A 27,467-nucleotide genomic window follows, 5' to 3' on the forward strand; every position below is an offset into this window, starting at 1 on the left:
CTATACTATCTCTCCAGCTTCTGTTAGCTTCTTAAAGCTACTCAGTGTTCTCTTAGGGTCAAACAGACCAACCAATACTGAGCCTCTTAAGGAATAAAACATTGGAATAGGGGCTGAAGAGATAGCACAGCGGGTAGGGAGTTTGCCTTGCACGTGGCCGACCCGGGTTCGATTCCCAGCATCCCATATGGTCCCCTGAGCACCGCCAGGAGTAACTCCTGAGTGCAGAGCCAAGAGTAACCCCTGTGCATCCCCAGGTGTGACCCAAAAAGCAAAAAACAAACAAACAAATACTTTGGAATACTACAGCAAAAATACGTTTTTACTCTTGTGTAAAATCTCACAATTCATACTGTTTTTAAGTTTCCCAAGATACAAAGTAAGGAAATACAAAAGATCCAGGGAAATAAGACTCAAATAGCAAAATATTAATGTATTTCCATGTGGCTCAAGGGTCAAAAAGAGGACATGAATATGAGACACACTTTTCATCAGTTTTCATCAGTTTATGCACAGCACTCCTCATTTTATAATAGTTTCCTACACATTTCTCATTCAACACAACTTTAGCAACCTGTACTCCAGACAGTGAAAGCAGGCACAGGGATAGAGGCCGGTCCTCTCCCAGAACGCACTAATATGATTTTCACCACTTTGTAGACCTCTGATTCCCACTCACGGAAACTAGGATTGAGCTGTTGCTAACGGCACAGGCTCAGGATTCTGGTATTCTTTGAGTATCCACATACTCACACATGCTCATCTTGGTAAGGCTTTACTGTATCCTCAAAGTCAAAAAATGGGAATACTAACATTCACCTGCTGGAGTTCCTAAGGTAAATATGAAAGCACATGCATGTTAAAGTGCTTATCTTGATGGTTCGCATCCATTCACTTTAGTCTTCATTATTGAATGGTTCGCAAAAAAAAAAGACAATATACATTTATTTACCCTTCCTTTTTTTAAAATCGTCCTTCCCCCAAACGCCCTTCTATGTCGCTTCTCTTTTCTGAGCAAACCCCCTAACAACCTCGAGGGACCATTTATCCCAGCCACTCTTGCCTAACCTTCATTCTCCGGCTTTTGGAGAGTAGGCGGGTCCCCTTAACAGTGCTCAAGGAGTCTAGGACGACTTGTTCCAGCTATCTCCTTGGCCTCTCACTGCACTTTTCCCCGGCCTATTCCTGTCCCCGGTGTGCGCCCACCACCACCACCACCTCCGCCTCAATTTCGCGCCTGAAAAGTGGGAGTGAATCACTCCCACCTGCCTACAGGTCTGCTTGGAGCCGGAGCTAAGGGGGCGGCGCTGGGGAACCGCACAGCCAGCTCCTAACAGGGGCGGGAACTGCGAGTCCCACCCCTTTCTCCCGCCCCTTCCGGTGGCCGCCTTCAGCGTCGACCGCCAGGACAGCCCTCCAATCGGCGTGCCCCGCCGCTGGCTGTTCCCGCCTCCCCCCCTCAGCCAGCCAATCAGACCGTGGCGCGGAAGTGGCCAGCGCGGCGGCCCCTAGCGGCAGCTCGCGGTTCCTCCGTCCTCGTGGCCAGGCGTCTCCCGCCGCCAGCCCCCGCTTCCCGGCTCTGCAGGAGGCCCTCGCGCTCCCGGGTCCCCGGACCCGGGTCCCGAAGGCCGAAGCCCGCGGGAACCGGAAGTGTGCGCGGCGGGGGCGGGCCCCTGCGCCCGAGACCGGAAGTGGCGCTCGCGGCGAGACGCGGCTCCTCGGCTGCGCGATGGCGGCGATTCCCCCCGACTCCTGGCAGCCGCCCAACGTGTACCTGGAGACCAGGTGAGGGGGTCGGGCGGGGCTGGCCCGGCGGCGCACGCGGGCGGCCTCGCTGGCCGGACCCCCGCGGCCGGCGACGCGGCGGACGGACGGCGGCTCCGCGGGCAGCCGCCCTGGGCACAGGTGACCAGTTCCCCCGGGGACGCGTGGCCCGGGCGGCCTCTCGGCGCTGCTGCGCCCGTGTCCGGTCAGGGTCCGTGCTCGGGCGCCCCCGGGCCGGTGCCCGACGCGCCCTGCCCGGGCTCCCGCGCGCCGACCCCGCCGCCGTCCGGGCGCTGCTGCCCGCGCTGCCCGCGCCGCCCTCGCCCCTTGCGCGTTCGTGAGCCCCGGGGCCTCGCCTCCCGGAGTCGCGTCCCCGGACGGACGTTCCGCCGCTCGGGCCACCTGCAGCGGGGACAGGCCAGGGGCAGCTCCACGCGGAGCCGCGCCTCGCCCCGCTAGCTCGCCCGCCGCCCGCTTCGGACTCACCTGCCAACTTTCTTAATAAAAGGAAATGAACATTTTTGGGGGGAGTGGGGGTCACGCCCGGCGATGCACAGGGGTTCCTCCGGGCTCTGCGCTCAGGAGTTAATTCCTGGCGGTGCCCCGGGGACCATATGGGATGCTGGGGATCGAACCCGGGTCGGCCGCGTGCAAGGCGAGCGCCCTACCCGCTGTGCTATCACTCCAGCCCCGGAAATGAACATTTAGTGTAGGCGCCTTTTGTTTTTTTTCTTTTTGGTTCACACCCGACAATGCACAGGGGTCACTCCTGGCTCATGCACTCAGGAATTACCCCTGGCGGTGCCCCGGGGACCATATGGGATGCTGGGGATCGAACCCGGGTCGGCCGCGTGCAAGGCGAGCGCCCTACCCGCTGTGCTATCACTCCAGCCCCGGAAATGAACATTTAGTGTAGGAGCCTAGAGAGAGAAATAAAAGGCGCTCCAGATCCTGTTCTATGTAGTTGTTGTAGTAGTAGTAGTAGTAGTAGTAGCAAGTGGAGACTTGTTATTGTTTTTGGCATACTGAATATACCACAGGGAGCTTGCCAGGTTCTGCCGTGCCAGAGAGATACTCTCAGTAGCTGGCCGGGCTCTCGGAGAGGAATCGAACCCGGGTTGGCCGTGTGCAAGGCAATCGCCCTTTGTTCTCCTGTTCTATGTATGTAACAAAATTTCCCTTATGTTCTCAGAAAATAGAAGTTCCGGGTCATACTGTATGTTTCACTGTGTTTTGTTTCTCTGCAGAAATGCAGCTTTCCGGGCTTGCTCTCAAGCCTGTGTCCTCCCTGGAGCTCATCTTTCTGCCTGCTTTTTTCACTCTGCAGAAGCACGTGTGCTCTCTTGAACACGTATTCCCTTTCTCTCCCCTCACGTCTAAGTGAATTTCATTCAATAAAAACTGCCTTGCTTCACTAAAATAACAGCTTTTCCTAAGTATGGGTTATTTTGGGGTGGGGTGGGGTGAGGGGATTTGAGCCACACCCAGCAGTGCTACAGTCCTACCCCTGGCTCTGTGCTCAGGAATCAGTCCTGCGGGACCTTCTGGGGTGCCAGGGATCAAACCATGGTTGGCTGCATGCAAAGCAAGCACCTTAAGCCCCGAAACTATTTCTCTGGCCTCCCCGTAGTAAGATTTTTTTTTTTATATATAAGTCATTGTGAGATACAAATTTGCAAAGTTGTTCTTGATTGAATTTCATGTGTACTGTGTTGGGCCACCTTTCCCTTCACCAGTGACAACTTCTCTCTACCAGTGTTCCCAATTCCAGGCCGGAGCAATTGTACAAGAGGAGGACATTTGCCTTGCACGTGGCCAACCTGGGTTCGATCCCCAGCATCCCATATGGCCCCGTGAGCACCACCAGGAGTAATTTCTGAGTACAGAGCCAGGAGTAACCCCTGTGCATCGCCGGGTGTGACCCCCCCAAAAAAGTAAAACAAACAATGTTCCCAATTCCCCTCCTGTACCCCCAATCTGCCTCTATGGCAGACACTCCTTTTTAAAAAAAAAAAATCCATTTAGATCCTGTGGTTTGCAATACTGTTACTGAAAGGGTATCATGTATATCTCTTTCAGTATCCAGTTTTTGTTAAGTGATCACTTTCCACTATCATTGTCAATAGTCCCTTCTCTGTTGTAACCACCCTACCCCCATTGCGGCAAGTTGCCTGCTAAGGACCAGTCCTCATAGTCTTTGTTTATTGTTTTTTGGTTTTTTTTTTGGGGGGGTGTTGGTCTTTTGGGGTCACACCCAGCGATGCTCAGGGCTTACTCCTGGCTCTGCACTCAGGAATTACTCCTGGAGGTGGTCCGAGGACCAAATGGGATGCTGGGGCTCAAACCCGGGTTGGCCACATGCAAGGCAAACGCCCTGCCTGCTGTAGTATCGCTTCAGCCCTACTATTTCCTTTACATCTTGCAAATGAGTGAGATCATTCTGTGTCTGACCCTCTCTCTGACTCATTTCGCTCAGCATGATGTTCTCCGTGACCATCCATGTATTCGCAAATCTCGTGACTCCATTTCCCCCCCCAACAGCTGTGTAGTATTCCATCTGTTCTTGGATACTTGGGTTGCCTTCCAGATTTTGGGTATTGTGAATGGTGCAGCAATGAACATTAGGCGTGAGAATGCCTTTTCTGCATTGTGTTTTGGGGCTGTTAGGGTGTATTCTTTTGTTTTTGAGCCACCCCTGGTAGTGCTAAGGGGTTACTCCTGACTCTGCACTCAGGAGTTTTTCTGGTGGTGCTCAAGGGGCTTGTATTAGGATGCTGGAGATTGAACCCAGCTTGGCCATGTGCACAGCTCCCTACCCACTCACTCTACTATCTCTCCAGCCACGTCATTCGTTAAAAAAACTTTTTTGTATGAAACTTTGAACACTGATTTACAAAGCTGTTCACAATACCGTTGTTCCAGGTATTGAGTGTTCCAACACTACTAGTACAACCTCAGTATGACTTTCCTTCCATCATCAGTGTCCCTAGTTTCCCACTCCCTTCCCCCGCCCCTTAGCACAGAGGGAGGGATGCTTGCCTTGCAAATGGTTGATTCAGATTTGAATCTGGTACACCATATGGCCCCCTAAGCCTGCCAGGAGTCATCCCTGAGCACATATCCAGGAAAAAGCCTTGACCAAAGCCAGGTGTGGCCCAAAACCCAGAGATAAGTAATACTTTTGGAGGGGTGCGTTTATGCCTCATAGGAGGTGTTTGGGGAACCGGGCAAGGCCACCATTATACAAAGTGTACACTCAACTCTTTGAGTTTGGTCCGTGACCCCCCCCAAATACACAACGATCACGATCACGACCATCCTGTTGTTCGTTGATTGCCTCAAGCGGCCCCAGTAACGTCTCCTTCGTCCTAGCCCTGAGATTTTTTTAAAAGTGCCACATTCAAGGCTCTTTCAGGGTTAGGAGAATGAGACCCATCATTGTTACTGGTATTTGACATATTGGGTACGCCACGGGGAGTTTGCCAGACTCTGCCGTGTGGGCAGGTTATATTCAGTAGCCTGCCAGTTTGTCCAAAGTAAGGATGAGATAATAAGATGTCTGGGTCTTGGCCGTTGATGGGATTACACAGCACCAGGGGGCCAGTTGGTGGGTGTGACCCCTGCCTACTGGATTATGGAGTATCTGGGTGGAGGATGCTCAGCCCCGATCCGAGCAGGCTTGGAGATCTCAGCCCCAGGACCCGCATGCCTTTGTTCCTCTGCTGGTACCTTCATGCATGTGGAGAGTGGTCTCAGCATGGTGGTGGCTGGTTCTGGAGGTCTTTGGCTGCCGGAGCCCTGGTCGGGGCTGGAGCAATAGCACAGCGAGTAGGGCGTTTGCCTTGCACGCGGCTGACCCCCCAACTACAAACATTTAAAAAACAAAACACCCAGTAACAGGACTGGAGAGATAGTACAGCTGGTAGGGCTGTACTTGCCTTACATGCACAGTCTACCCAGGTTCGATTCCTGGCGTTCCATGTAGTTCCTCGAGCCCCACCAAGAGTGATTCTTGAGCACAGAGCCAGGAGTAACCCCTGAGCATGCTAGTTTGGCCCCAAATAAAAATGAACAACAGCAACATAACGAAAAACCCAAAGCCCCTGCTTGTTTTTTTCAAAGGATTTTCTCAATCCAGTGTTCGCTACTTGCATTATGTTGGTGTCCTTTGCTAAGCACGAACTTTGATGTCGCAGCTATCACAATTTTATGGCCACTCGAGCAGTTCCGTAGGCTCCCGGGTGTGGCTGGTGCTTGACGGGTGCTCCTTGCCCTCTCCTGCAGCATGGGGATCATTGTGCTGGAGCTGTACTGGAAACATGCACCGAAGACCTGCAAGAACTTCGCAGAGTTGGCTCGTCGGGGTTACTACAACGGCACCAAATTCCACCGAATCATCAAAGACTTCATGATTCAAGGAGGTGACCCCACAGGGACAGGTACAGTGAAGCTGACATGCGCTTCTGACCTCTGATGAGGTAACAGCTGGGCATAAGGTGACCAGAAAGAACTCTGTCCATAAACAAGGGACTGGCTTCCTCCACTCTGAGACCCTGTTTCAGAATGTCAGCCCTTTGGGGTGAGGGAGATCACTCACAAGGCTAGTGAGCTTTGCCTGTGGAAGACCAAGCGTCCATTCCGGACACAGCATCGTCCCCTAACACCACACTGAGAGTAGCTCCTTGAAAGCCGCTGGGTGTGATGCTCAAAACACAAAAACAAATTGTTTTGACCTTTCGTTTTCTTTTCCTTCGGTTATTGGGCCACATCTGCCGATGTTCAGGGGTTCCTCCTGGCTCTGCACTCAGGAATCACTCCTGGCAGTGCTTAGGGACCATATGGGATGCCAGGGATTGAACCCGGTAGGTCGTGTGCAAGACAAGTGCCCTGCCCACTGTTCTTTAGGTCTGACCCTGTCCTGCCCTTTCTAGTACATAACCTTCTCCCCAGTTTTTCATATGTGGAACTGACCAGAAATCTCTCTTGCTTGGCTTTATTTTGGGGTCCTCTCTGGCTTAGGGAGTTGTGGGCCCCTCCTGGCTATACTTGGCCCGGCTATGGGTCCAGATACAATGCTTGGGTCCTTGGAGGTTGACTCCTAGACTTTCAACAGAAATTCTCATAACTTCCCTGTATTACTAAGAGCAATTAGTATTTTTCTGAACTATAATGCCAAGGATAGTCTGATGATTAGAAATAAAGAAATCACTTCCAATGTTTTTTTTTTTTTGTTTGTTTGTTTGGGAAAAGGGAAATGCTTTTCTCAGTTATTCTTTTAAGCTCTGGTGATAAAGCTGTGATCAAAGATACAGATGTTTTGCTGTAATTAAAGCAGGAAAAGAATATGGGGTTGTGATTGTAGAAAGCCCAGAAAAGTCCACTCTGATGCTAAGGGGGCTGAGTTCATAATGAAATTCAGCTGTGAAGCTTAGGCTTGACTGTTGGGAAGAGCAGCACAAGGCCCTGAGGCAGGCCTCGTACCAGAGGTTATGTATGACCTGTGGGGCATAGTGGAGACTTTGGGTTTGTTTTGAACAAGACGGAACTCTTAGATTCGAACAGAGGACTGGCATGAGCTGACTTGTGCTTATTATTAATTTGTTTGTTTGGGGGCTGTTCCTGGTTCTGCTCAGGGATCACTCCTGGTGGTGTTTGGGGGGCCATATCCATTGCTGGGGATTCAATCCTGGCTTGTCACACAAAGGCAAGTGCCTTACCCACTGTACTATCTCCCTGGCCCCCTGACCGGTCCTTGAAAAGGTCACTCTGGCTGCTGTTTGTGGAATAAATGTGGGGTTAAGATTGAGAGTGGGGGCCAGAGAGATGGCGGCTTGAAGGGCTGGAGCTGCATGAATTGCATGTGTGCAAGAACCCAGCACTACCCCCCCAAAAATGAGAGCAGAGAACCAATTAGAAGACTTGTCATCTAGTCCAGAATATGTTGTAGAACTAGGTTGATAGTGGAGAAAGTGATGAAAAGTGACTGGATTCAGGTTATGTTTGTTTATTTTGGGGGCCAAACTTTGCAGTGTTTCTCCTGGCTCTATGCTCAGGGATCACTGCATATGAAGTTTCAGAGACCCTGTGTGTTGCCAGGGATCTAGGTACGCTCCTTACCCACTGTACTATCTCTTCAGCCCCAGGGTATGTTTTTGCCTTTTAATTATTTTTGTTTTGTTTGGGGGTCATACCCATCAGTGTTCAGTGCTTCCTCCTGGTTCTGCACTCAGGAATCACTTCTCGCAGTGCTTGGGGGACCATATGGGGTGCTGGGGATCGAATCGGGTCTGCTGCATGCAGGGCAAGTGAGTACCCTACCTGCTGTACTAGCTCTCTGGGCCCCCTAGTTATTGATGCTTGGATCTCATGTTTTCAGTGTAGTTTGGATATTTAGCTGGACCACTCCTTTACTCCACCAGTGTACACGTATCTCCTTGACCTGTGCTCCCTTTTGCCTCCTGTTCAACTCTCGCGCCCTCCTTGATTTCTTTCCTTCTCTATCCTTCCCCCTATTCTCTGGGGTCAAGGGTCATCTAGGCTAAGATGGGATTGGGGCCATAAGCATGTGAGTAAGTGGTCAAAGAAGACATCAGGGTTTTTTCGGGGGGGGGGGGCGCGGGGGCAGAGGTGTGGTTTGGGCCACACCCAGCAATGCTCAGGAATCACTCTTGCCAGCTCTGGGGACCATATGTGATGTTGGTCACGTGGAAAGCAAGTACTGTCATTCTGGTCCTGACATCAAGATTTTTGACATGAATTTGGTGAAATGGGAAAGGCTCAGATAATAGTCTTGGAGGGGGAAGATCAGCGATTAGATTTCAAGTCACATTATGTTTGAAATTTTTGTCAGATCTTTCATGAGTCTGGAGTTCAAGGAAAGGTTTGGAATTAAAGATGTAAATTTCAGAGTTGTTATTATTTAGATGGGCTTAATGACAGGCCTTGACACAAATTGCTTCTCAGTCTTAATTTTCCCTCTGCTAATTCCCACTCCTGCTCTTTTGTCTTTAAATAAGCTGCTATTTTGTCTTTAGATAAACTGTTTTCTGTCTTTTTTCTTTTCAGGGCTGGGGGGACTTTGGGTCTTTGGACCACACCTGGTAATGCTCTGGGCTTACTCCTGACTCTGCACTCAGGAATCACTCCTACCCATACATGGGGGACAAGACTCAGGGCTGGGAATTGAACTGGGGTTTGATGAATGCCAGGCAAGTGTCTTACCCTTTATGACCAAGGTATCTTTTTTTTTTTCTTTTTTGGTTACGTGAACTTAAAGGCAAGGGGCTGGATATAGTACAGGGGTAATGTGCTTTCCTTGCATGTGCCTGACCCTAATTTGATCCCCAGCAATGCCAAGAGTGATCCCTGAGCGCAGAGCCAGGAGTAAGCCTTGAGCACAGCTAGGTACAGCCCAAAACCAAAGAAAAAAAAATTAAAAATATATAGGCAAGTAGAAAATGACCATTTCTCATAAGCATACCTTCAGAAGCTTCCTAACTGCTGTTGGCCAGAGGTTGGACCAGAGCGATAGTACCACAGGAAGGTGCTATTCATATATATACATATATGTATGATGCTCATGACTTACTCTTGTCTCTGCGCTCAGGGTCACTCCTGGTGGACTCTGGTGACCAATGGGATGCTGAAGGCAGGCACCCGACCCACCCTCAGGACTCCTCATTTTTATCTTGCTGCCCACCCCCCTTCCCATAGCTTTCCTGGTTTTGGTTCTCCCTCTCACAGCCACTCTTCATTCTTCCTTTGTGATTCCCTCTGCTCTGGTGAGGAAAGTGCTCAGCACCAGCCTTCTTGATTCTGCTAATGGGCAGAATTTCTTCTTGAATATTAGCTACCAGGAAGATGTTATATTTTAAAATTCAGTCGTAGGAACTAGAGAGATAGTAGAAACTAGAGAGATAGTACTTGCCTTGTACACGGCCCACCTGGAATTGAACCCCAGCACCCTGTGCCCCATACCCCGGCAGGAGTGATTCCTGGGCACTGCCAGATGTGGCCCTAAAATAAAACAAATAAAAAATATTAAGTCACGGTTGAGAATTCCCACCTATTGGCTTCATATATGGAAAAGTTCATGGCTAGGTATTCTACTCTTAGGGCACACTCGTCCCTTGGATCTTTCAAAATAATTCTGGTCTGTTGCCTTGTGGTTTTGAGTATGACTTTGGAGAATACTGAGGCCAAATTTATTCCTTTTTTTATTTCAGGGAAAAATTGTATAAAATTCAGTCATAGAGGGCCCCAGAGAGTACAGCCAGCAGGGCACTTGCCTTGTGTGTGGCTAACCCAGGTTTGATCCCTGAATCCTATATTGTCCCCTGAATACCACGAGGAGTGTGATTCCTGAGCTCAGAGCCTTGAATAAGGCCTCACATGTGGCCCAAAACCAGAACCAAAAATTTTTGTCATAAGGGGCCGGAGAGATAGCTTGACTTGGATGTGGCTGACCCGGATTTGATCCCTGCATCCCATATGGTTCCTCAGGCCCCAAAGAGGGGCCTACCAGGCAGTGCTCAGGCAGTCCGGGCCACTCCCAGCCAGCTGTGCATGACTGATGGTTTATTGTTCTGGCCTTTGTTGCTGGCTCCCACCGGGCCTCTCCTGTAGGGCTTGGGGACTCAGGCCACATGTGGTAGTACTCAGAGGTTCAACCTGGTAACCGTGTTCATGCCGCCAGCAGGTCAATCTGTATCTGTGAGGCGAGTGCATCAGCAGCCTGATGGCGCCTTCAGACTTCCAGATACCCCCAAATTGCTGCTGTGCCTTTGGCCAGACCCCAACAACTTGGGGCAAAGTTCACCAAGAAAGTAAATGGCCAAAAGTTAGGTATGTGGGAGACACACCCACAAACCACCTCCGGCTCAGCTATATAATTAGAGACGGGGCCTCTGTGGCTCCTGATCAAACTGCTTAACGGCCATGATCCCAGAGACTCAGAAACAAATCTTGAAACTCAGCAGCTTTTGGCAGAAATCCATCTGGACCCTGCAGTAGGTTACTGTCGCCGGGCAACCCCAGGGGGGAAAAGGTGCTGTCCTTCTGCCTGCTCCCCTTTGGTGGCTCAGTGGCTGCCATCCTCCAGAGAACATTGGACAGCCAGATTTGGGCCCACAGTGATGAGACACGCGAGGCCTCAAGGGGTGGGGGTGGAGCTGGCCCTTTCCTCCCCGCCCCAATGAGACCTCGAGTCACCGCCTACAAACAGCCTCTCTGGCTCCTGATCAAGCTACTTAATGGCCTTGATCAAAGAGATTCAAAAACAAATCTTGGGACCCTGCGACTTTTGGTAGAAATAGTTCAGTCCCCGCAGTAGGTTACCAGCACCCGGCCACCCCAGGGGGGAAAGGGTACTGTCCCTCCACTTGCTCCCCCTTTGCAGCTCGGTGACCGCCATCCTCCAGAGGTCATTGGACAGTCAGGTTTGGGCCCGCAGCGATGAGACAAGTGGGGCCTCGAGGGATGGGGGTGGAGCTGGCCCTTTCCTCCCCAACGAGACCCCGAGTCTCTGCCCACAAACAGCCTCTCTGGCTTCTGATCAAGCTGCTTAATGGCCATGATCCCAGAGACTCAGGAACAAATCTTGGAACCCAGCAGGTTTTGGGAGAAACCCCTCCAGATCTAATTGTTAAAATTTTGGAATTCCAAAATCGCGCAGCCACTACTGCGGCGAACATCATATGTTATTCATAACCAGCAGTAGAAAACAAATTGTCTACTGCTGCCTTTTCAGGAGATCTGAGTGTTGGGGTAAAATCTCAAATAATAATGGTGGGTCTGGTGTCAAAATATTGAATGTGATCAAAATAGAGAGAGAGTAATGTGGAAATCATCTGCCCCACAGGTAGGGGGAGGGTGTGGGATCGGGGTATACTGGGTTTTTTGTTGGTGGAGAATGGGCACTGGTGAAGGGACGGGTGTTTCGTTGTATGACCGAGACTTAAACCCGAAAGCTTTGTAACTGCTCTCACAGTGATTCAGTAAGTAAAATTATAAAAAAAAGGGGGGGAAAGTAGGTGGAGTTTATGCCCAATTCAATCAGCCTAATCAATGACTGAATAAATAGCAATACTACATTTTTTAAAAAAAATCTGGTAGTGTTCAGGGCCATGAGGTGCTAGGGATTGAACTATGGGGCTCCGAGAATGTGTGCTTGAATCCAGCTCTTTGAGCTCTCTCTTACAGTCCTCAGGGAAAATATTTTATTTGTATTTCTGAATATTTTCTGTTATGGGTTTTCTATTTCGGGAAATAAGTTATTCTTTGTTTCATCACCTTTGCCTTTCATATCTAGCACATTTATTTTGAGTCTGTGAAGTACTTTTCCATTTTTTTCCTACACTGAAATAGTCTAAGACTATACTCTGCCTTTTTCAATTTTTAGTCATGTCTCTACTGTAATTTATTTATTAACAGTATGTCGGTATTGCATTTGCCTTGCACGCAGCCGACCTGGGTTCGATTCCTCCATCCCGCACAGCAGAGCCTGGCAAGCTCCCCGTGGCGTATTCGATATGCCGAAAACAGTAACAAGAAGTCTCGCAATAAAGACATTACTGGTGCCCCCTTGAGCAAATCGATGAAGAAAGGGAGGACAGAGCTATGGTGCTACATATTGGTATTTGGCTTGCAGTGTTTCTGTAGTTCTGCATTCTTTTCACCTTGTTCTGTTGAGATACTGTTTCTAAACTCTTCTTGTACTGTATTATTTTATTGAATCACCTGTAGACAGCCATGAAGAGGTTCTTTATTGGATTATGGCTTTTCCCAGACTGCGTTGTTTGTTTTTATGGTATCAGGAATAGAACCCAGGACTTCATGCACACATAGTCAGAGCTCAGTTGCTTTTTTTTTTTTTTGCTTTTAGGTCACACCCGGCAATGCACAGGGGGGTTACTCCTGGCTCTGCACTCAGGAATTGCTCCTGGCGGTGCTCAGGGGACCACATGGGATGCCGGGAATCGAACCTGGGTCCTCCGCGTGCAAGGCAAATGCCCGCCGTGCTATCGCTCCAGCCCCAGTTGCTGAGCTGTATCCCCGTCTTTCATTCTGAAGTGTTTTGTGGGTTGGGAGCCACACAGGGCAGTGTTCAGAGGACGCCCTTGGCACAGTGTGTGGGGATCCCCCCCGGCCCTGTGTAGGGGGCTTTGTGGCGGCAGGAATCAGGTCTCTGCTTCCATCATGCAAAGCACGTGCTTCAGGATTTGGAGCTCCATTCCTGGTCCCCAGACGGAGGCTTAAGATCTTTCTCTCCGACCTTTCTTTTCTTTCTGTCCTCGTTTGTCATGGCATATCTGCAGTGTGTGTCCCTTCTGATAGGATGAAAGGGGTGTGAGATGAGATGAATATAGCAAATCAGGTAAAACCCAGCAGGGCCCACGTCTTCGGATCCTGCTTGGTGCCCAACATCTGGGGGTGTTGGTGTTCTTCCTCCAGGCACAGGGCACCTCTCACGTGAGGTGACACCTCTCACACCTCTCTCATATGATTGCCTTGGGGGAAAGCCAGAAAGTCCTTTTCCCCTACTGTTTCTCAGTATACCTTCACTGTGAAATACTCACTGTGTCAGGGTACCATGTTTTTGGGTCACGTATTCCGAACCCTGTCATGGCCCCGTTTGTCTCCTCACCCGCCCTAGTGACTGGTGCATGATGATCTGTCCCACCACATGCCTAAGCCGTGTACTCTGGCCTCTTCCTTCACCTCCCCTCACCCTTTTGTGTTTCGGGGCTCAACCTGGCTGTGCTCAGGGCCTGTTCTTGGCTCTGCACTCAGGGGGATCACTGCTATTGAGGGTCAGGACCCAGATGGGGTGCCGGGGATTGAGCCTAGTCTGGGCCCGGGCAAGCGTCCTACACACTGGACTCTCCCTCCAGCCCCATCCTTGACTGCCTGTTTTCAGAATTTGGTACATCACTTTGTTTTCTTTTTCTTACTGGTTGCTGCTGGTGAACTCGGTTTTCTTTTGTTCTGTTTTGTTTTGTGACCACGCCTGGCTCTGCTCAGGGCTTACTCCTGCCTCTTGGCTTAGGAACCTTTGCTCCTGGTGGGGCTGGGGGACCATGTGTGCTGTCAGAGATGGGAACTGGGCCAGCTGCTTGCAAGGCGAGTGCCTTACCTGCTATGCTTAATTCTGGCCTACTGGTGAATTTTGTAATTCAGGTGGGTGGTGGAATGGTGGGGGGCTGGGGGCACATGTGGTAGTGCTCAGGAGCCACACTCCTGGCTCTGTACCTAGGGGCCACACCTGGCAGTGCTTGCAGGGTTGGCTTTTTGCAGTGCCAAGATTTGAGTCAAGACCACAGCTACAGCAGCATACTAGTCAAGCACCTTGACCTTTACTATCTTTCTGGCGTGTGTGTGTGTGTGTGTAGATTTCCTTTTTTTATTTCAATTTTTGACTGTCTTTGGTACTGTGGGAGAGTCTAATCCTGCTTGACCCCATTCTTTACTGGAAGTATCCTAATATACTATTATACTTCTTTTCCTGACTCTCATTATTGTTCAATGGTCACGGTCCTCCCGTTGTTCATCGATTTGCTCGAGCAGGCCCAGTAACGTCACCATTGTGAGACTTGTTGTTACTGTGTTTGGCATATGGAATACGTCACAGGTAGCTTGCCAGGCTTTGCCGTGGGGTTAGACACTCTTGGTAGCTTGCCGGGCTCTCCGAGAGGGGCAGAGGAATTGAACTAGGTCATTATTGTTACAAAATAAAAATTTTAGTTCACCACAGCAGTGGAGCTGAGGGAGTTTATGTGTAGTGGACAGAATCAGTCGTTGACCCAGAGAGATAATACAGCAGTAGGGCACTTGACCTGCACCAGCTCACCTGGGTTCAGTTTGCAGATCCCTGGCACTGCATATGGTCCTCAGGAGTGATCCCTGAGTGCAGTCAGGAGTAAGCCCTGAGCACTGCTGGGTGTGGCTCAACCCTCCTCCCCATTCTCCCCCACCCCCCCAAAAAAGAATCAGTGGTAACTCATATGTGTTGCTCATGTCAGAACTCCTCTGTATTTCTCAAGTTCAGTGGGTACACATCCTTCACAGCGTCACACATCCAATAACGTAAGTTAAATAAAACTGAATTACTGAAAAGATTTCCAAATGATTGTATCTCGTCTGGAGTCTGAGGGATTGAGAGTCTGCTGGAGGGTCTGTGGTGGGAAGCAGAGGGAGTTCAGTGTCATGGGTCCCTCGAGTGGACCACAAGCTGGTTAGGTGACATTTGCTGATCATCTTAGATGAGCAGCCTGTGGCCTCCTGGCCACTTCAGCGAGTTGATCACACATCGTGCTTCTCTCTCTGGGAACCCCCTCCCCACAATAGCCTGATAACTCCAATCACTCTGTCCAGAGCTTTTCACTCTGTGTTCCCTCAGTTCAAATACTCTTTGACTTCCTGCTTCATTTTATTTTATTATTATTATTTTTAATAAACTTGGGCCGGGGGGATGCCCAGGCCTTCTGGAAATTCTTGACCAATTGGGTGTGTGAGAAGTCGGGCGTTGCGGTGCCAGGGATGACCTGGGTCAACCGAGTAGTGCTTGGGGGCCACGTGGTGCTGGGCCAAACATGTTAGACATGTTCCTTAACTTCCATACTCTAGACATGTTCCTTAACTTCCATACTCTAGTCCTCTGCTTGATTGTATCGGTGGAGAAACTTCCCAAGCGGTGCTAAGTGGTCCATGCAAGCGCCGTAGGTCTCAGGACTGCCAGGCCCTGTGATATCGGGGTCACAAGTACCACCCTGGTGGTGGCTCTAGGTCATACCAGGTGGTGCTTGGGGAGGTCCGTGGCTGGAGGTGGTGCTTGGACTAAATCAGGTGCTGAGAATCAAAACAGGGTTGGCTGCATGCAGTCCTTTCCCCTGTAGCGTTTCTGGCCACCCCTGCCTAATTTTGACATTTTTCTTTGAAATTTCTCTTGTCATTACTCTACACTGGCTCTTTTCTTCGCCCTCTGAATGCCTTTATCTGCTGCTTCTAACTTCCTCTCCCCCTCTGAGGCGTGGCATCCGCTCAGCTCTTCCTGCAGGTCTTCCCACTCGACACTCAGCCTCTCAGGGCTCGCTGTGATTGCGGCGATTAATTGCATGCTGATTACGAGGGGCGGCACTCTGCCTCGTCACTCCTCACGGCAGCCCCAGGAACACCTACAGTTGGGCTTATTGAAGCTTGTAGTAGTTAATTTTATTCCTCTGATGCATATTTGCTGGGGATCTGCTGGGTATTCTGTGCAATGCCAAGGCTGCTGTGGGCGCTAGGACGTGTTAGGAGACACAGCATTTTCCTCTCCGTGGCGGACCTCTGTGCCCCACCAGGAAGACAAGATGTTCATTATAAGACACAGTTAGAAAATACTAATACGTAATGATAAGATAAGATCTTATAGGATAAGGCTAGAAAATAATAAGTACACAGATGTTTTGTGGATCGTGCGTATGGTGTTGAGTGGAATTTCATATTAAGGGGGAAAAATGCAGATGGGAAGAGGCGTATTTGAAGTGGGCCCCGAAGGAAATGGGAAGTTCAACTCCGAGATGTTTGAGGGAAGGGGCTTTTCAGTTGAGGAAGAAGACAGGATGCCTGCCCGAGGCCCGAGAACTGTTGTGGAGTCCACCACCCGGACATGGGTCTCAGGATTGAGACGTTTCTTGTAACATACCCAGCCATCTTGGCATGCCCGGAATAGATGTGCAGGGCGTGATTTCTGGGTTTTTGTTTTGTTTGGGGGGGCTACACGCAGCAATGCTCAGGGGTTACTCATGGCTCTGCGCTCAGAAATCCTGGTTTGGTTCTGGGGATTGAACCCAGGCCAGCTGTGTGCAAGGCAAGTGCCTTACCCCAGTACTATCTCTGGCCCAGGGTGTGATTTCTAAGGCTCCTGAGCTGGTTGTTTCGGGGCCAGTGAAGGAGCACTTTGGGGTAGAGTGCCCAGTGTAGGTGAGACCTTCAGGCTGGTCCTTGGAGACTCCAGACAGGAGCTCCGGTTACGTCTAGCATCATCCTGGGGACCGCCTGGGCCTCTTGAGTCTGATCGAAGGAAAATATGTGAGATTTTACCGTGGTGGTGTATAACAGGGTGATGTGGATTGTGGAACTTGGCAGGTTTGGGATTGGGTCTTGGTTTCTCGCAGACATTTAATAAATGTTACACAACTGGCTGAGGCTTACTGGTAATGGAAATGCGGTTCTGTGCACTTCAGGGCATTGTGGTGAGGGTAAATAAACTGATGTTTGTACCATGGTTTGCATAGGCTGGGAGAAAATAGAAATTCAGAGAAATGTGTGTGGGGGCTGGGGCACAGTGCAGAGGGTAGGGCTCTTTCTTGCACATGGCCAGCGGGGCTTGATCCCTGGGACCATTCTGGGTTCCCCCAAGCAGAACCAGGAGTAAATCCTGAGCACTGCTGGGTGTGGCCCCCAAACAAACAAAAATCCAAATGGTGTGTCTGTAATTTACTTTGGTTTCTAATTCACCTAACAAGTGATAGTCGTACTCCTACCATAATCCAGGCATTGTTTATGAGTAAGAAGGCCCCATGATCAGCTGGGGGATGACTCTGGTAGAGAACTTGTCTTGCCTGTGTAAGGCCCTAAGTCTGATCCCACACCACTAAGAATAAAAATTAGGGAGATAGTTCAAAAGACTGGGGTGCATGCTTTGCATGCAGAAGACGTGGGTTTGATCCACTGCACCACTTGTTTCCCCAAGCACTGCCAGGAGTGGTCCAAGAAAGAGAAAAAAGAGGACCAGAGAGTTAGTACAGCAGGTAGGACCTTTGCCTCGCACAAAGCTAGGAATAAACACCACCAAGGATGGCCCAAAAACCAAAAAGAAAAAGAAGAGAGAAGAGAAGCTTCGTGGGCTCTCATTCTAGCAGAAAACAAATTAGTAGATGATGTGCCAACAGATCCTGACATATGATCTGGGGACAAAAGATGTATGTGACATAAGGGATTCTTCGCCTTGGCACTGTTGACCATTTGGGACTGAGTGATTCTTTGTCGAGGAGCTCTTCTGCGCGTTGTGGGGTGTTGAGCTGTCTTCCTGACCTCTGCCCACTAGATAGCAGTAGAACCTCCCAGCTGTGACAGCCAAAAATACCTGCACACATTCCGTTTCGTGTCCTTAGGGGGCAGAGAAGCCCTGAGTTGAAAACCAGAGCGAGGATGCTGCTGTTGTGGGCAGTGTGGTGACGGAAGGCCTCTCGGGTGAGGTTCATTCCAGCGGGGCTCTGAAGGGGACGTAGGGGCCGTGAGACAGCAGCCTTCGGAGTTTGGAGCACAGTGTACTCAGCAGGCAGCAGAATGGAGACAGGTGTCACTGCAGTGGCAGGGCAGAGCTGACTAGGGCACATCAAACAGCACCGGGGGATGGAGTCTTACACGCCACAGTGAATACTCTGGGCTTTGCCTTAAGTGGGATGAAATGTCCTTGGAGGACTTTGAGCAGCTGTGTGCTTTGATGTGCTTGATGTCAAAGAATCCCCTAGCTTCTTCCTGGAGAATCGGCCCCTGTGGAAAGGAGAAGCAGGGCTGGGGAAAGCCCCGAGATCAGCTGGCCCTTGTCCTAGTGAAGTTAGACTTATAGGGGACTGTGACCCCCTCAAAAAAAAAGAGAGCGAGAGAAAGATCTAAAAAAACACCTGTTTGATTGAGGTGAAAGCAGTTGTTTTGTTTCTGGTCCTTTGGGGAGCAGATGCCGAAACAGCAGTGAAGAGATTTATCGCGGTCGCACATGTGCACGGAGGCAGAGCAGGTGGGACGTCCTCACGCAGCTCAGCTGTGCGGGCCGAACACCTGCCAGGGAAGGGGGCGGGAAGGAGCGCCACGATCAGGTGGGAGGAGCACCAGGAGAACGTAGTCATGGAAACCAAACAGACCGTGCGTGCTTCAAGGAGGGTGACACCAACTGTCAGCCGCTGCTTAGGAACCGAGTGAGATCTGAGAGTCGACAATTGAAATCCGTGACAGGAAAGTCACTGATAACGCTTGACAGTTCGCGTGGTATGGTGAGACCAGAAAGTCTGAAAGGAGAGTGTTTAAGTGACAGGAGAGGAAGCGGATGCACCAGGTGTCGGGAGGTTTTTGTCTTCTGTGTGTGTGTGTGTGTGTGTGGAGGGGGATAGTGTCACACCGGTGCTGCTTATGGGGGGACCACATGCGTGCGGGATGTTGAACCCAGCTTGGCTGTGTGCAGAGCAAAATGCTTTACCCTCTGGACTATCATCCCACCCTGTTGAGAGCTTTTTGGAATTTTTCTGTGAAGGATGCAAAGGAAGAAGTAGGGGGAGCTTTTGAAGGCAGTTTTTTAAGTTTTAAGATGGGAAGTGTCAATAGCATGGTTTTTTGCTTGTTTGGGGGGCTACAGTTGGCAGTGCTCAGGGCTGCTCCTGGCTCTGCACTTAGGGATGCCTCCTAGTGGCGCTTGGGGCACCATATGGCATGTTGGAGATGGAACCTGAGTCAACCACTCGCACGGCAAGCGCTTTGCTTTGTCTCTGGCCCCTTAGTAACTTGTTTTTAAGCCGATTGGCAATATCCATTAGAAAGAAAAACTGGTAAGAGGCCTGAGAGGTAGAGCAGTGGGAACTACCTCTTGCCTTGCACGTGGCCAACCCTGGCACCACACATGATTCCCTGAGCACCTAGGAGTAAGCCCTGAGCCCCGCTGGGCATGGAGGGGCGGGACAGAAGTTTCTGTACTCTTTAAAGGTTGAGCACTTTCACAGATCCTGCCCCAAGTACTGGGACCCGGACTTGGTAGCTGGTGCTGAGAAAAAATCCTTGATTGCGTCCTTGCCTGCCCTGGGATAGTGGGCATGGCAGCTGGTACTCATTGGGACAGAGGGAAAGAAAAGTGAATGGGATTAGGAATGTGGTAGTGAAATTGTCACAGTGCGTTGGTGACAAGGGAAGGTACATGGGGAGAGGGAGAAAGTGGATTTGGTGATAGGATCTTGTGAAAGCTCTCTTCTGCTGTTTTCTCAGTGAAAGAAGCAAGATAATTCACACGGAGCACAGAACAGTGTGCCAGTGGCTGGGGACTGAGAGCAGAGGAACTGGAATCAGCCCAGGCAGACAGACTCCCAAGATGGAGCCACCTCCACTTCTTGGGTTACTGCAGTTAAAGGGGCGCGTGATTCTGTGTTCGCCTCCTGTCTACTCCCCCTGACTTTCGTATGTTTCCGCATTTGTAATTCTTCTAACAATCCCATGACACGGTGGTGGCATAGCTGTTTTGTGTGTGTGCATGTGTGGTACCAGGGGCTGGATCCAGCGAGTGTGCTGTGCCACGCGCTAGGGACCACCAGTCCTTCTTCATTGTCTTTTGTGTGACAGCCCCACCCTGTGGTGTCCAGAGGCCTCTCCCTCAGCCAGAGCCTTTGTTCCATCCCGTTGAGACATTTCCTTGGCCCCTAAGTCCAGCTTGTCAGCGCTGGGAAGGAAGGAAGAGAGGAGACTGTTGGGAATAGGGAAAAGTGGGATTTTGTTTTAAGAAACTGAAAATGGGCCAGAGTGGTAGTACAGTGGGTAGGGCACTTGCCTTGCACGTGGCTAACCTGGGTTCAATCCCTGGTACCCCATATGGTCCCCCTGAGCCCCAACAGGAGCGATCCCTGGACACAGCCAGGATTAAGCCCTGCACACAACTGGTGTGGTCCAGAAAACCAAAATTTTTATGTATTTGTGGGCTAGGAATGCGGTTCAGTGGTAGAGCACACGTCTCACATGTTTAAGGCTCTGGGTTCGATCCCCAGCACTGTGATAAGCAAACAAACCAAAAAAACAAGAAAGAAAATGAGTGACCGGGGACTGGAGTAATAGTACAGAGGCTGAGGTGCTTGCCTCACATGTGGCCATTCTGGGTTTGATCCCCAGCACCTCATGTGGTTCCTAAGCCCCACCAGAGCCAGGAGTTGGCTCAAAACACAGCCTGAGCACAGTGGGTATGGGTATGAACCCCAAACAAGTGAAAAAAATAGAAAATGAAAACCATAGACTTTCTTCTGAAGCTTACGGAAGTAGTAAAAAGGAAAACGGCAGGCTCCGGTCAGAAGAGAGATTGCCTGAAAAGGGCTAAGTGCTTGATTCTTCAAAGCATTTGTTACGGTTGGGCGGTTGGGAAGATGGCTTTAGAGATGCTTGTGGTCTTGGACTAGATTTGCCGTACTTTATATTGGATGGGGGCTGGGGGACACAAGAAAAGCTGTCATTATTCTTTGTATCTTTTGAATGTCTGAAATATTCAATAGCAGTGCACTGTGTCACTGTCCTCCCGTTGTTCATCGATTTGCTCGAGTGGGCACCAGTAACGTCTCCATTGTGAGGCTTGTTGCTGCCATTTTTGGCTTATTGAGTACGTCACAGGTAGCTTGCCAGGCCTTGCCGTGTGGGCAGGATACTCTCGGTAGCTTGCCGGGCTCTCCAAGGGGGGTGGAGGAATCGAACCCGGGGCAGCAGGGTCTGCCGTGTGCAAGGCAAGCGCCCTACCCGCTGTGCTGTCGCCCCAGCCCTGAAATATTCAGTACTTTGAATAAATTATTTAAAACACATGTCCGTAAAGTGAAAGAACTTTTGAGAGGGTGGAGTTAATTTTTGGCTGCAAAACTTCCAAGTGGTTGGTTGGTTTTGTCAGTCATCACATCTCTAGCCTGCTGTGCACTGGAGAATCCTTTCATCATCCCCGGTCCCCTGGCCATCTCCCCCCACGCCGCATGCCCAGAGGAATATTTGGGTGGGTTATCTGGGTGGGAACTATTTGTCTTTCTGACATTTTGTGGCAGACACTACCGAGTTGAAGTAAGTTATAAAAAGGGTCGGTGGGGCCGTGGTGGCCCAAACCAGTTGGAGCTAGTGGGGCTTGGTCTGTCCTTTCTTCTTTGCCTTCTGAGTCTTACGGCCCCGGGCGTCACCACTGACTCCTGGTGGGCCCATCCCATAGTTCTTTCCTGTCTGTGCTGCCACTTAGGAGGTAGGTCTCACTCCGTTTTTGGAAGAGAAGAGGGCAGAAACATCAAGACGGCAGGTTCTAGGCCTTCCCTTCTGGCTGCCCTGAGCTTCCTTTGGACCCACACGCTTCTGACCTGCATCCTCAACTCAGCTCTTTTTTTTTGGGGGGGTGCCTTTTTTTTTTTCCTTTTTGGGTCACACCCGGTGATGCTCAAGGGTTACTCCTGACTCTGCACTCAGGAATTACTCCTGGCGGTGCTCAGGGGACCACATGGGATGCTGGCATTCGAACCCAGGTCGGCCGCATGCAAGGCAAACACCCTACCCACCGTGCTATCTCTCCAGCCTCTGGGGGTGCTTCTTGGGTTCAGGTGTTACTCCTGGCTCTGCATTCAGAAATTACTCCTGGAAGTGCTTGGGGGACACTATACAGGATGCTGAGGATTGAACCTGGGTTCTGCAGCATACAAGGCAGACACCCTCTCTGCTGTGCTGCCACTCAGGCCCCTCAGCTCAGCTCATTCCCTCAGTCTGTCCCCACAGCCCTTTCCGCTCCTCTTCAGCACAAGCCCATTCCACCAACACCTGCTACCTCTTCTCCCTCCTCGCCTGGCAAAAACTGTGTCTGTGTCATTAGAGGGAACTTCTTGGTTACATAATTGCTGTTCGGGGATAGCTAGCCAGTTGGAATTTTTAATCTGGTAGTTGAGTAAATTTCCAGAAGCATAGGTAGGCAGGTGGGAGGTTTCCTTCAGTCTGTTAGGGTTCACCCCCATGGCTCCTCACATGAGAATGGGGGGGCCTTGACAGGCTCCCTGCAGTGGTGCGTCCTGAAAGGTAGAGCTAAGACTTCACCATGGAAACACCCGAGGTGGGCCCGGGGTCCTCCAGGGGTGAACATGTTGCTTTAAACATGCTCCTTCCGCTGCAGGCTGGGAAGGAGGTGAGCGCCATCTGGGCTGATTTCTGGCTGCCAGGCGAGCAGAGAAGCAGACGCAAGCATGTTCACTCAGTTCCAGGCTGCTTGTCTTGACTGGCCAACCTGGAGAAATAGGAGTTCAACAGGGCTTATGGTCGATTAACGAATTCATCAGGAGGAGGGACCAGAGCAATAGTTCAGCAGTGGGTCTGGTACTTGCCTTGCACACGGCTAACCCAGGCTCGAACCTGGCACCCTGAGTACCACCAGGAGTGAGCCCTGAGCCCTGCTAAGGGTGCCCTACCCCCCACCCCCAAAAAAAGTACTTAAAAGAATTGTAGGAGAGTTCGGTTCTCTGAGCCCTTTTATTTTCTTTGAAACCCGTCTATAACACTATGACTTACCACCTTGCTCTAGAAATAAAACCTGTGTGCCTGTACAGCACGCCCCTCTTGTAGACAGAACATCAGTAGCAGGTGGGGGTGTTCCGGGCGGGCCTTCCCGTGCTATGGCTCTTCCTGCTCTCCAGCTCCTGGCTTTCCTCTCTGCCCAGGTGCTTTCTGCCTGCTGAGCAAGTCCTCTGTGTCACATTGTCACTTCTCGGGGCCCTTCTTTCTTTCCAGGCACGTTTTCATAGACCTGGTGAATTTCCTTTTTATTCATCTGGGTAAGAACAGCAAATGAGTTTTGATTCTTGTCTCTCTCGGATCCATTTCAGGGGGCTCCCTGGATTTTTGTGTTGGGGAAGGATTCGGAGGCAGACCTGCACCTAGCAGGAGCGACTGCTGATGGCCGAGCAAGTCTGTCGTAGGCAGAGGGCTAAGACTTGGGGCCACTCCTATCTTGAACACTCATTTAAAAAACCCCATATCACACTAGGAACGGTAGTTAGGTTACAGGGGACTTTAATATTCTTTTGCTAATGTTCTTCTTCAATATGTTTTTGGCAATCAGCCTGCTTTACTTTAATAAGCAGCGAAAAAAACACCTTTTTTTTTCTATTTTAAAGAAACGTCTTACCTAAATCATGTCAAACCAGTGATTTGAATGTGCCACATCAGTGTTTGGCTCTGCTGGTGACAGTATCGCTCGCAGGGGTCTAGGTGTGCTCACTGCTTCTTCCTTTCCTTACACCAAAGGATTATCTAGTTCTTACTCCAGAGAACCTGGCAGGCTACCGGAAGTATCCTGCCCACACGGCAGAGTCTGGCAAACTCCCCGTGGCGTATTCAGTATGCCAAAACCCAGGAACAATGATGGGTCTCATTCTCCTGACCCTGAAAGAGCCTCGAATGTGGCACTTTCTAAAATCTCAGGGCTAGGACGAAGGAGATGTTACTGGGGCCTGCTCGAGGCAGTCGATGACCAATAGGATGACAGTGATGCAGTGACAGCGATACACCAAAGAAGTGCTTTGACCTCGGGCGTCGTTCCCGCTGTGAGGTAGAATGTGGGGTGGCTGATGGGTTTCTCTCTGATCTGGCAGGTCGAGGCGGTGCATCCATCTACGGTAAGCAGTTTGAAGACGAGCTTCATCCGGATTTGAAATTCACCGGTAAGCCTGTCATGTGGCTGGACCGGGTGGGAAGAGGGGAGAGTGGTCTGAAAAGCTTCCGTGCTGGCTGCGATCCAGGGTGGGTGCCTGACACCATGGCACAGTGCCATGCAGCTGCCCGGCTGAGGTGCCTCAAGGAGCCCCGGCAGATTAGAGAAAGGAGTGCCTCGCTGAGTTCCCAGCCATCGGGGCGCGGGTCTGAGTGTCGAGTGTTGATGGTCTCAACTGGGAATAGACATGTCTCTTCACAGAAGCAGGAGACCTACTGGGTGTTGAGAGTTATGGGGATCGGGATCCAGCAGCCAGTGGGGATCAGCATAAAGAGACTGGAAAGATAGGCCAGCATTCCCCCCCAGGCTGGTACAGGGATACACACAAGCTGGGGGAGTCAGAGAGTTGATGACTGAGGACAGGACAAAGTCTGGCTTTTTGGGTCCCCAGGGTGGTATAAGCAGCTCCAGACTCAAGCTGTCGGGGGTCCCCTCCGCCTCTTCTTGTCTCTTCCCTTTTCTTCCCAGGAGCCGGAATCCTCGCCATGGCCAACGCAGGACCCGACACCAACGGCAGCCAGTTCTTCGTGACCCTGGCTCCCACCCAGTGGCTTGATGGCAAACACACCATCTTTGGCCGCGTGTGCCAAGGCATAGGAATGGTGAATCGAGTGGGAATGGTGGAAACAAACTCGCAGGACCGCCCAGTGGACGATGTCAAGATCATTAAGGCGTACCCTTCCGGGTAGATTTGCTGCCCCCCGGTCCCTGACCCGAGGTGGCCCCAGCAAATCAGCTTCCAGATGACTGAGAATCTGCACAACTCAGAACTTCATTTTGGCCTCACAGTCATGGTGCTAAGGAGCCCGGGGGTCTCGGTGAGTTAGGGACAGAAGTGTGTTTCAACGTGATGCCTCTTCTCTTGCCCCGTGTTCAGCGTGATTTCCCCGTGCCCCGCAGAAGTGCTCACACGTGAACATTCACAGCTGACTGCTCCTGGCCAGCGGCCCTCCCTGCTCCTGTGCACGTCTGCTCTGGCACCTGTGGACCGCGACAAAGCAGGCTGTGCTTCCAGAGTCCCCAACCAAACTTTCTGCAGGGATTCATATTCTGGCCTACACTGCAGCCATTGATAGCCGACAGCCTCAGAATTCCAACCCAAGTAGTGTCTGTCAGCCTTCCCAACGCTGGCACGCCCTGCTTCGGTCTCCCTCGTTCATTCTTCCAGGGAATGTACGCCTCTCTCTCCAAACCAGAGCATCCGCACTGCTGTTTCTGACACTTAGACAGCCCACGCAAAGCCATGTTGAATTTTTGCCAAATGAGAACTGCATCCAACAATCAAATTTCTGGGAAGGTGTCAAGTGGGGAATGATAATGTGTAATAATCGAGAAGCGAATTTATTAAAAGGAAACAGAAGCATTGGCCATTTTTTTCCCTCGGGAAGGAGTAGAAATCTGTAGTGAGCATAAAGACAGACTGAATTTTCCTTAAAAAGGGGTATTTTCTTAAAGGAGAAACACCACTTTGAAAAGAAAAAATAAATTTTTTTTTTTTTTTACATAGACATTAGAGAAACCACATAGGAGATTTTATATGTTAAGTTAGCTTTGGGGTGTGTGTGTGTGTGTGTGTGTGTGTGTGTGTGTGTGTGTGTGTGTGTTTTGATATTTGTGATTTTTTTGAGAATTGGTAAGTGAAAGGAAGTTATATCTGTGTAAAACATAGGCACTTCCAAAATAAATATTCATTAATGGTTGAAATCACTGCTGTGGACTGATTTCAGATTTTGTAGTAGGAGGTTCTAACAGCCATTTTAACCTGAAATATTCAAGGATCATCTGAAGAACTTTACACCATTTTCAGTCTGTCTTTCTTCCGTGGACTTCCTGCATTTAAGACTTGAAAGGTGGTACCAGAAGAAGACACGGATGAGGAGGAACCGCCTGTGGAATAGCCAGGCATTTGCGTGAGAGACCTGAACCATCCTTGTACTTGCAAGGGATACACCTTGTCATTCTGGGCCTTGGGATAGTGCACTTGGGGGGGGGTAGGGCAAAACCCAGAGGTGCTCAGGGGTTGCGCCTGGCTTTGCACAGTACCTAGCAATGCTTGGGGCCCCTATGGGATGCCAGGGATTTACAAGGTAAAATCCCTCACCTGCTGTACTGTCCATCTGGCCCCCCAGGGCAGTGTATTCTTGCTTTCTTAACCTGGTGGCTCCTCATTTGATGGACTGTAGCCTTAACTTAGTGGTCCTTCCTTCTCACAGTACATTTTGGAAATGATTTGCTTGATAGACTAGCCAAACAACACTGTTTTCTAAGCTTTCCCCATGTTCAGGTATTCTCCGTTCTCCTTTTTTGCCCAGTAAACAGCAGAAAGATCCTAGCTCTGAAAATGACTTTGTAACTTCACAGAGATGATTTTGGGGAGCAGAGTACTCTTCTAGACTCCGAGGAAGAAAAAAACTATGTTTAGATTGGGCCAGTTTAGATCTGATTAGACCTAATCAGATCTGCCATAAGCATCCGAGTATCAGCTTCCCAGAATTATTGTCCTTATTGTAAATCCCTGTTCTCCCTCAGAGCAGGGGAGTGCTGCAATGTACCATTGCTGCTTTTGGAAGGTTCTGGGTGCACTTGGGAAGAGAGCAGCTTAGGCATAGCTCCGCAGATTCTAGAAAAGCACACCGCACATGCCAAGTGATACCATATGCTTGTTTTTATGGAGGGTGTGGCTCAGCACAGCCTGAACTGTTGCGTGGTTCCTGGTGCCTCTGCTGGTTAGCAGTGAGGAATTCCTGCTTCTGCCAGGGGATAGCTCAAAGTGGCCTCAGAGTACCCCTGGGTATGCCCCACACTGCCCCTCTCCCCTCAAAGGGACCCCAGTGAATCTCTTTTGTCACAGAGAGCACACCTCTTCAGGGTGAGTTAGGGCATAGCTCACAATATGGGATATTCTAGGGCACTGAAAGCTCATGTCACATCTCAGATGGAGCTGCGGGATGCCTATGAGAAGATAAAATGGGTCTCTAAGTCTGATGGAGATTCGCAAAGATGGGTTTGCTGGAGCTAATGAAGGAACAGGAAGGACCACCTTGGGTGCGAAGGTTGGGCGAATCTATAGTTGGAGAAAACGAGTATGCAAGTTCTTACCTGGTATGGAGGGTAAAAGGGGACACTGAGCCTCTAAAATGCATGTTCCCCCAAGGACCCTGGCTCAGGGCCACTTAAATCTACCAGCCCAGCAGAGGCCTGCTAG

The 27,467-nt window shown here is 50.4% G+C and overlaps 1 protein-coding gene across 1 annotated transcript; it reads left to right on the forward strand.

Moving 5' to 3' along the window:
• Window positions 1-1,691: 1,691 nt before the first annotated feature.
• PPIL1 (peptidylprolyl isomerase like 1) lies at window positions 1,692-25,820 on the forward strand. Its single transcript, XM_056137319.1, has 4 exons — window positions 1,692-1,785; window positions 6,049-6,203; window positions 24,144-24,212; window positions 24,731-25,820. Exons 1-4 carry the CDS (start codon window positions 1,730-1,732, stop codon window positions 24,949-24,951), a joined length of 501 nt encoding a protein of 166 aa, XP_055993294.1. The 5' UTR covers window positions 1,692-1,729; the 3' UTR covers window positions 24,952-25,820.
• The last annotated feature ends 1,647 nt before the right edge of the window (window positions 25,821-27,467 follow it).

Source organism: Sorex fumeus, unplaced genomic scaffold (assembly GCF_029834395.1).
Source record: "Sorex fumeus unplaced genomic scaffold, SorFum_2.1 ptg000123l, whole genome shotgun sequence".
In the NCBI taxonomy this organism is placed as follows: Eukaryota; Metazoa; Chordata; class Mammalia; order Eulipotyphla; family Soricidae; genus Sorex; species Sorex fumeus.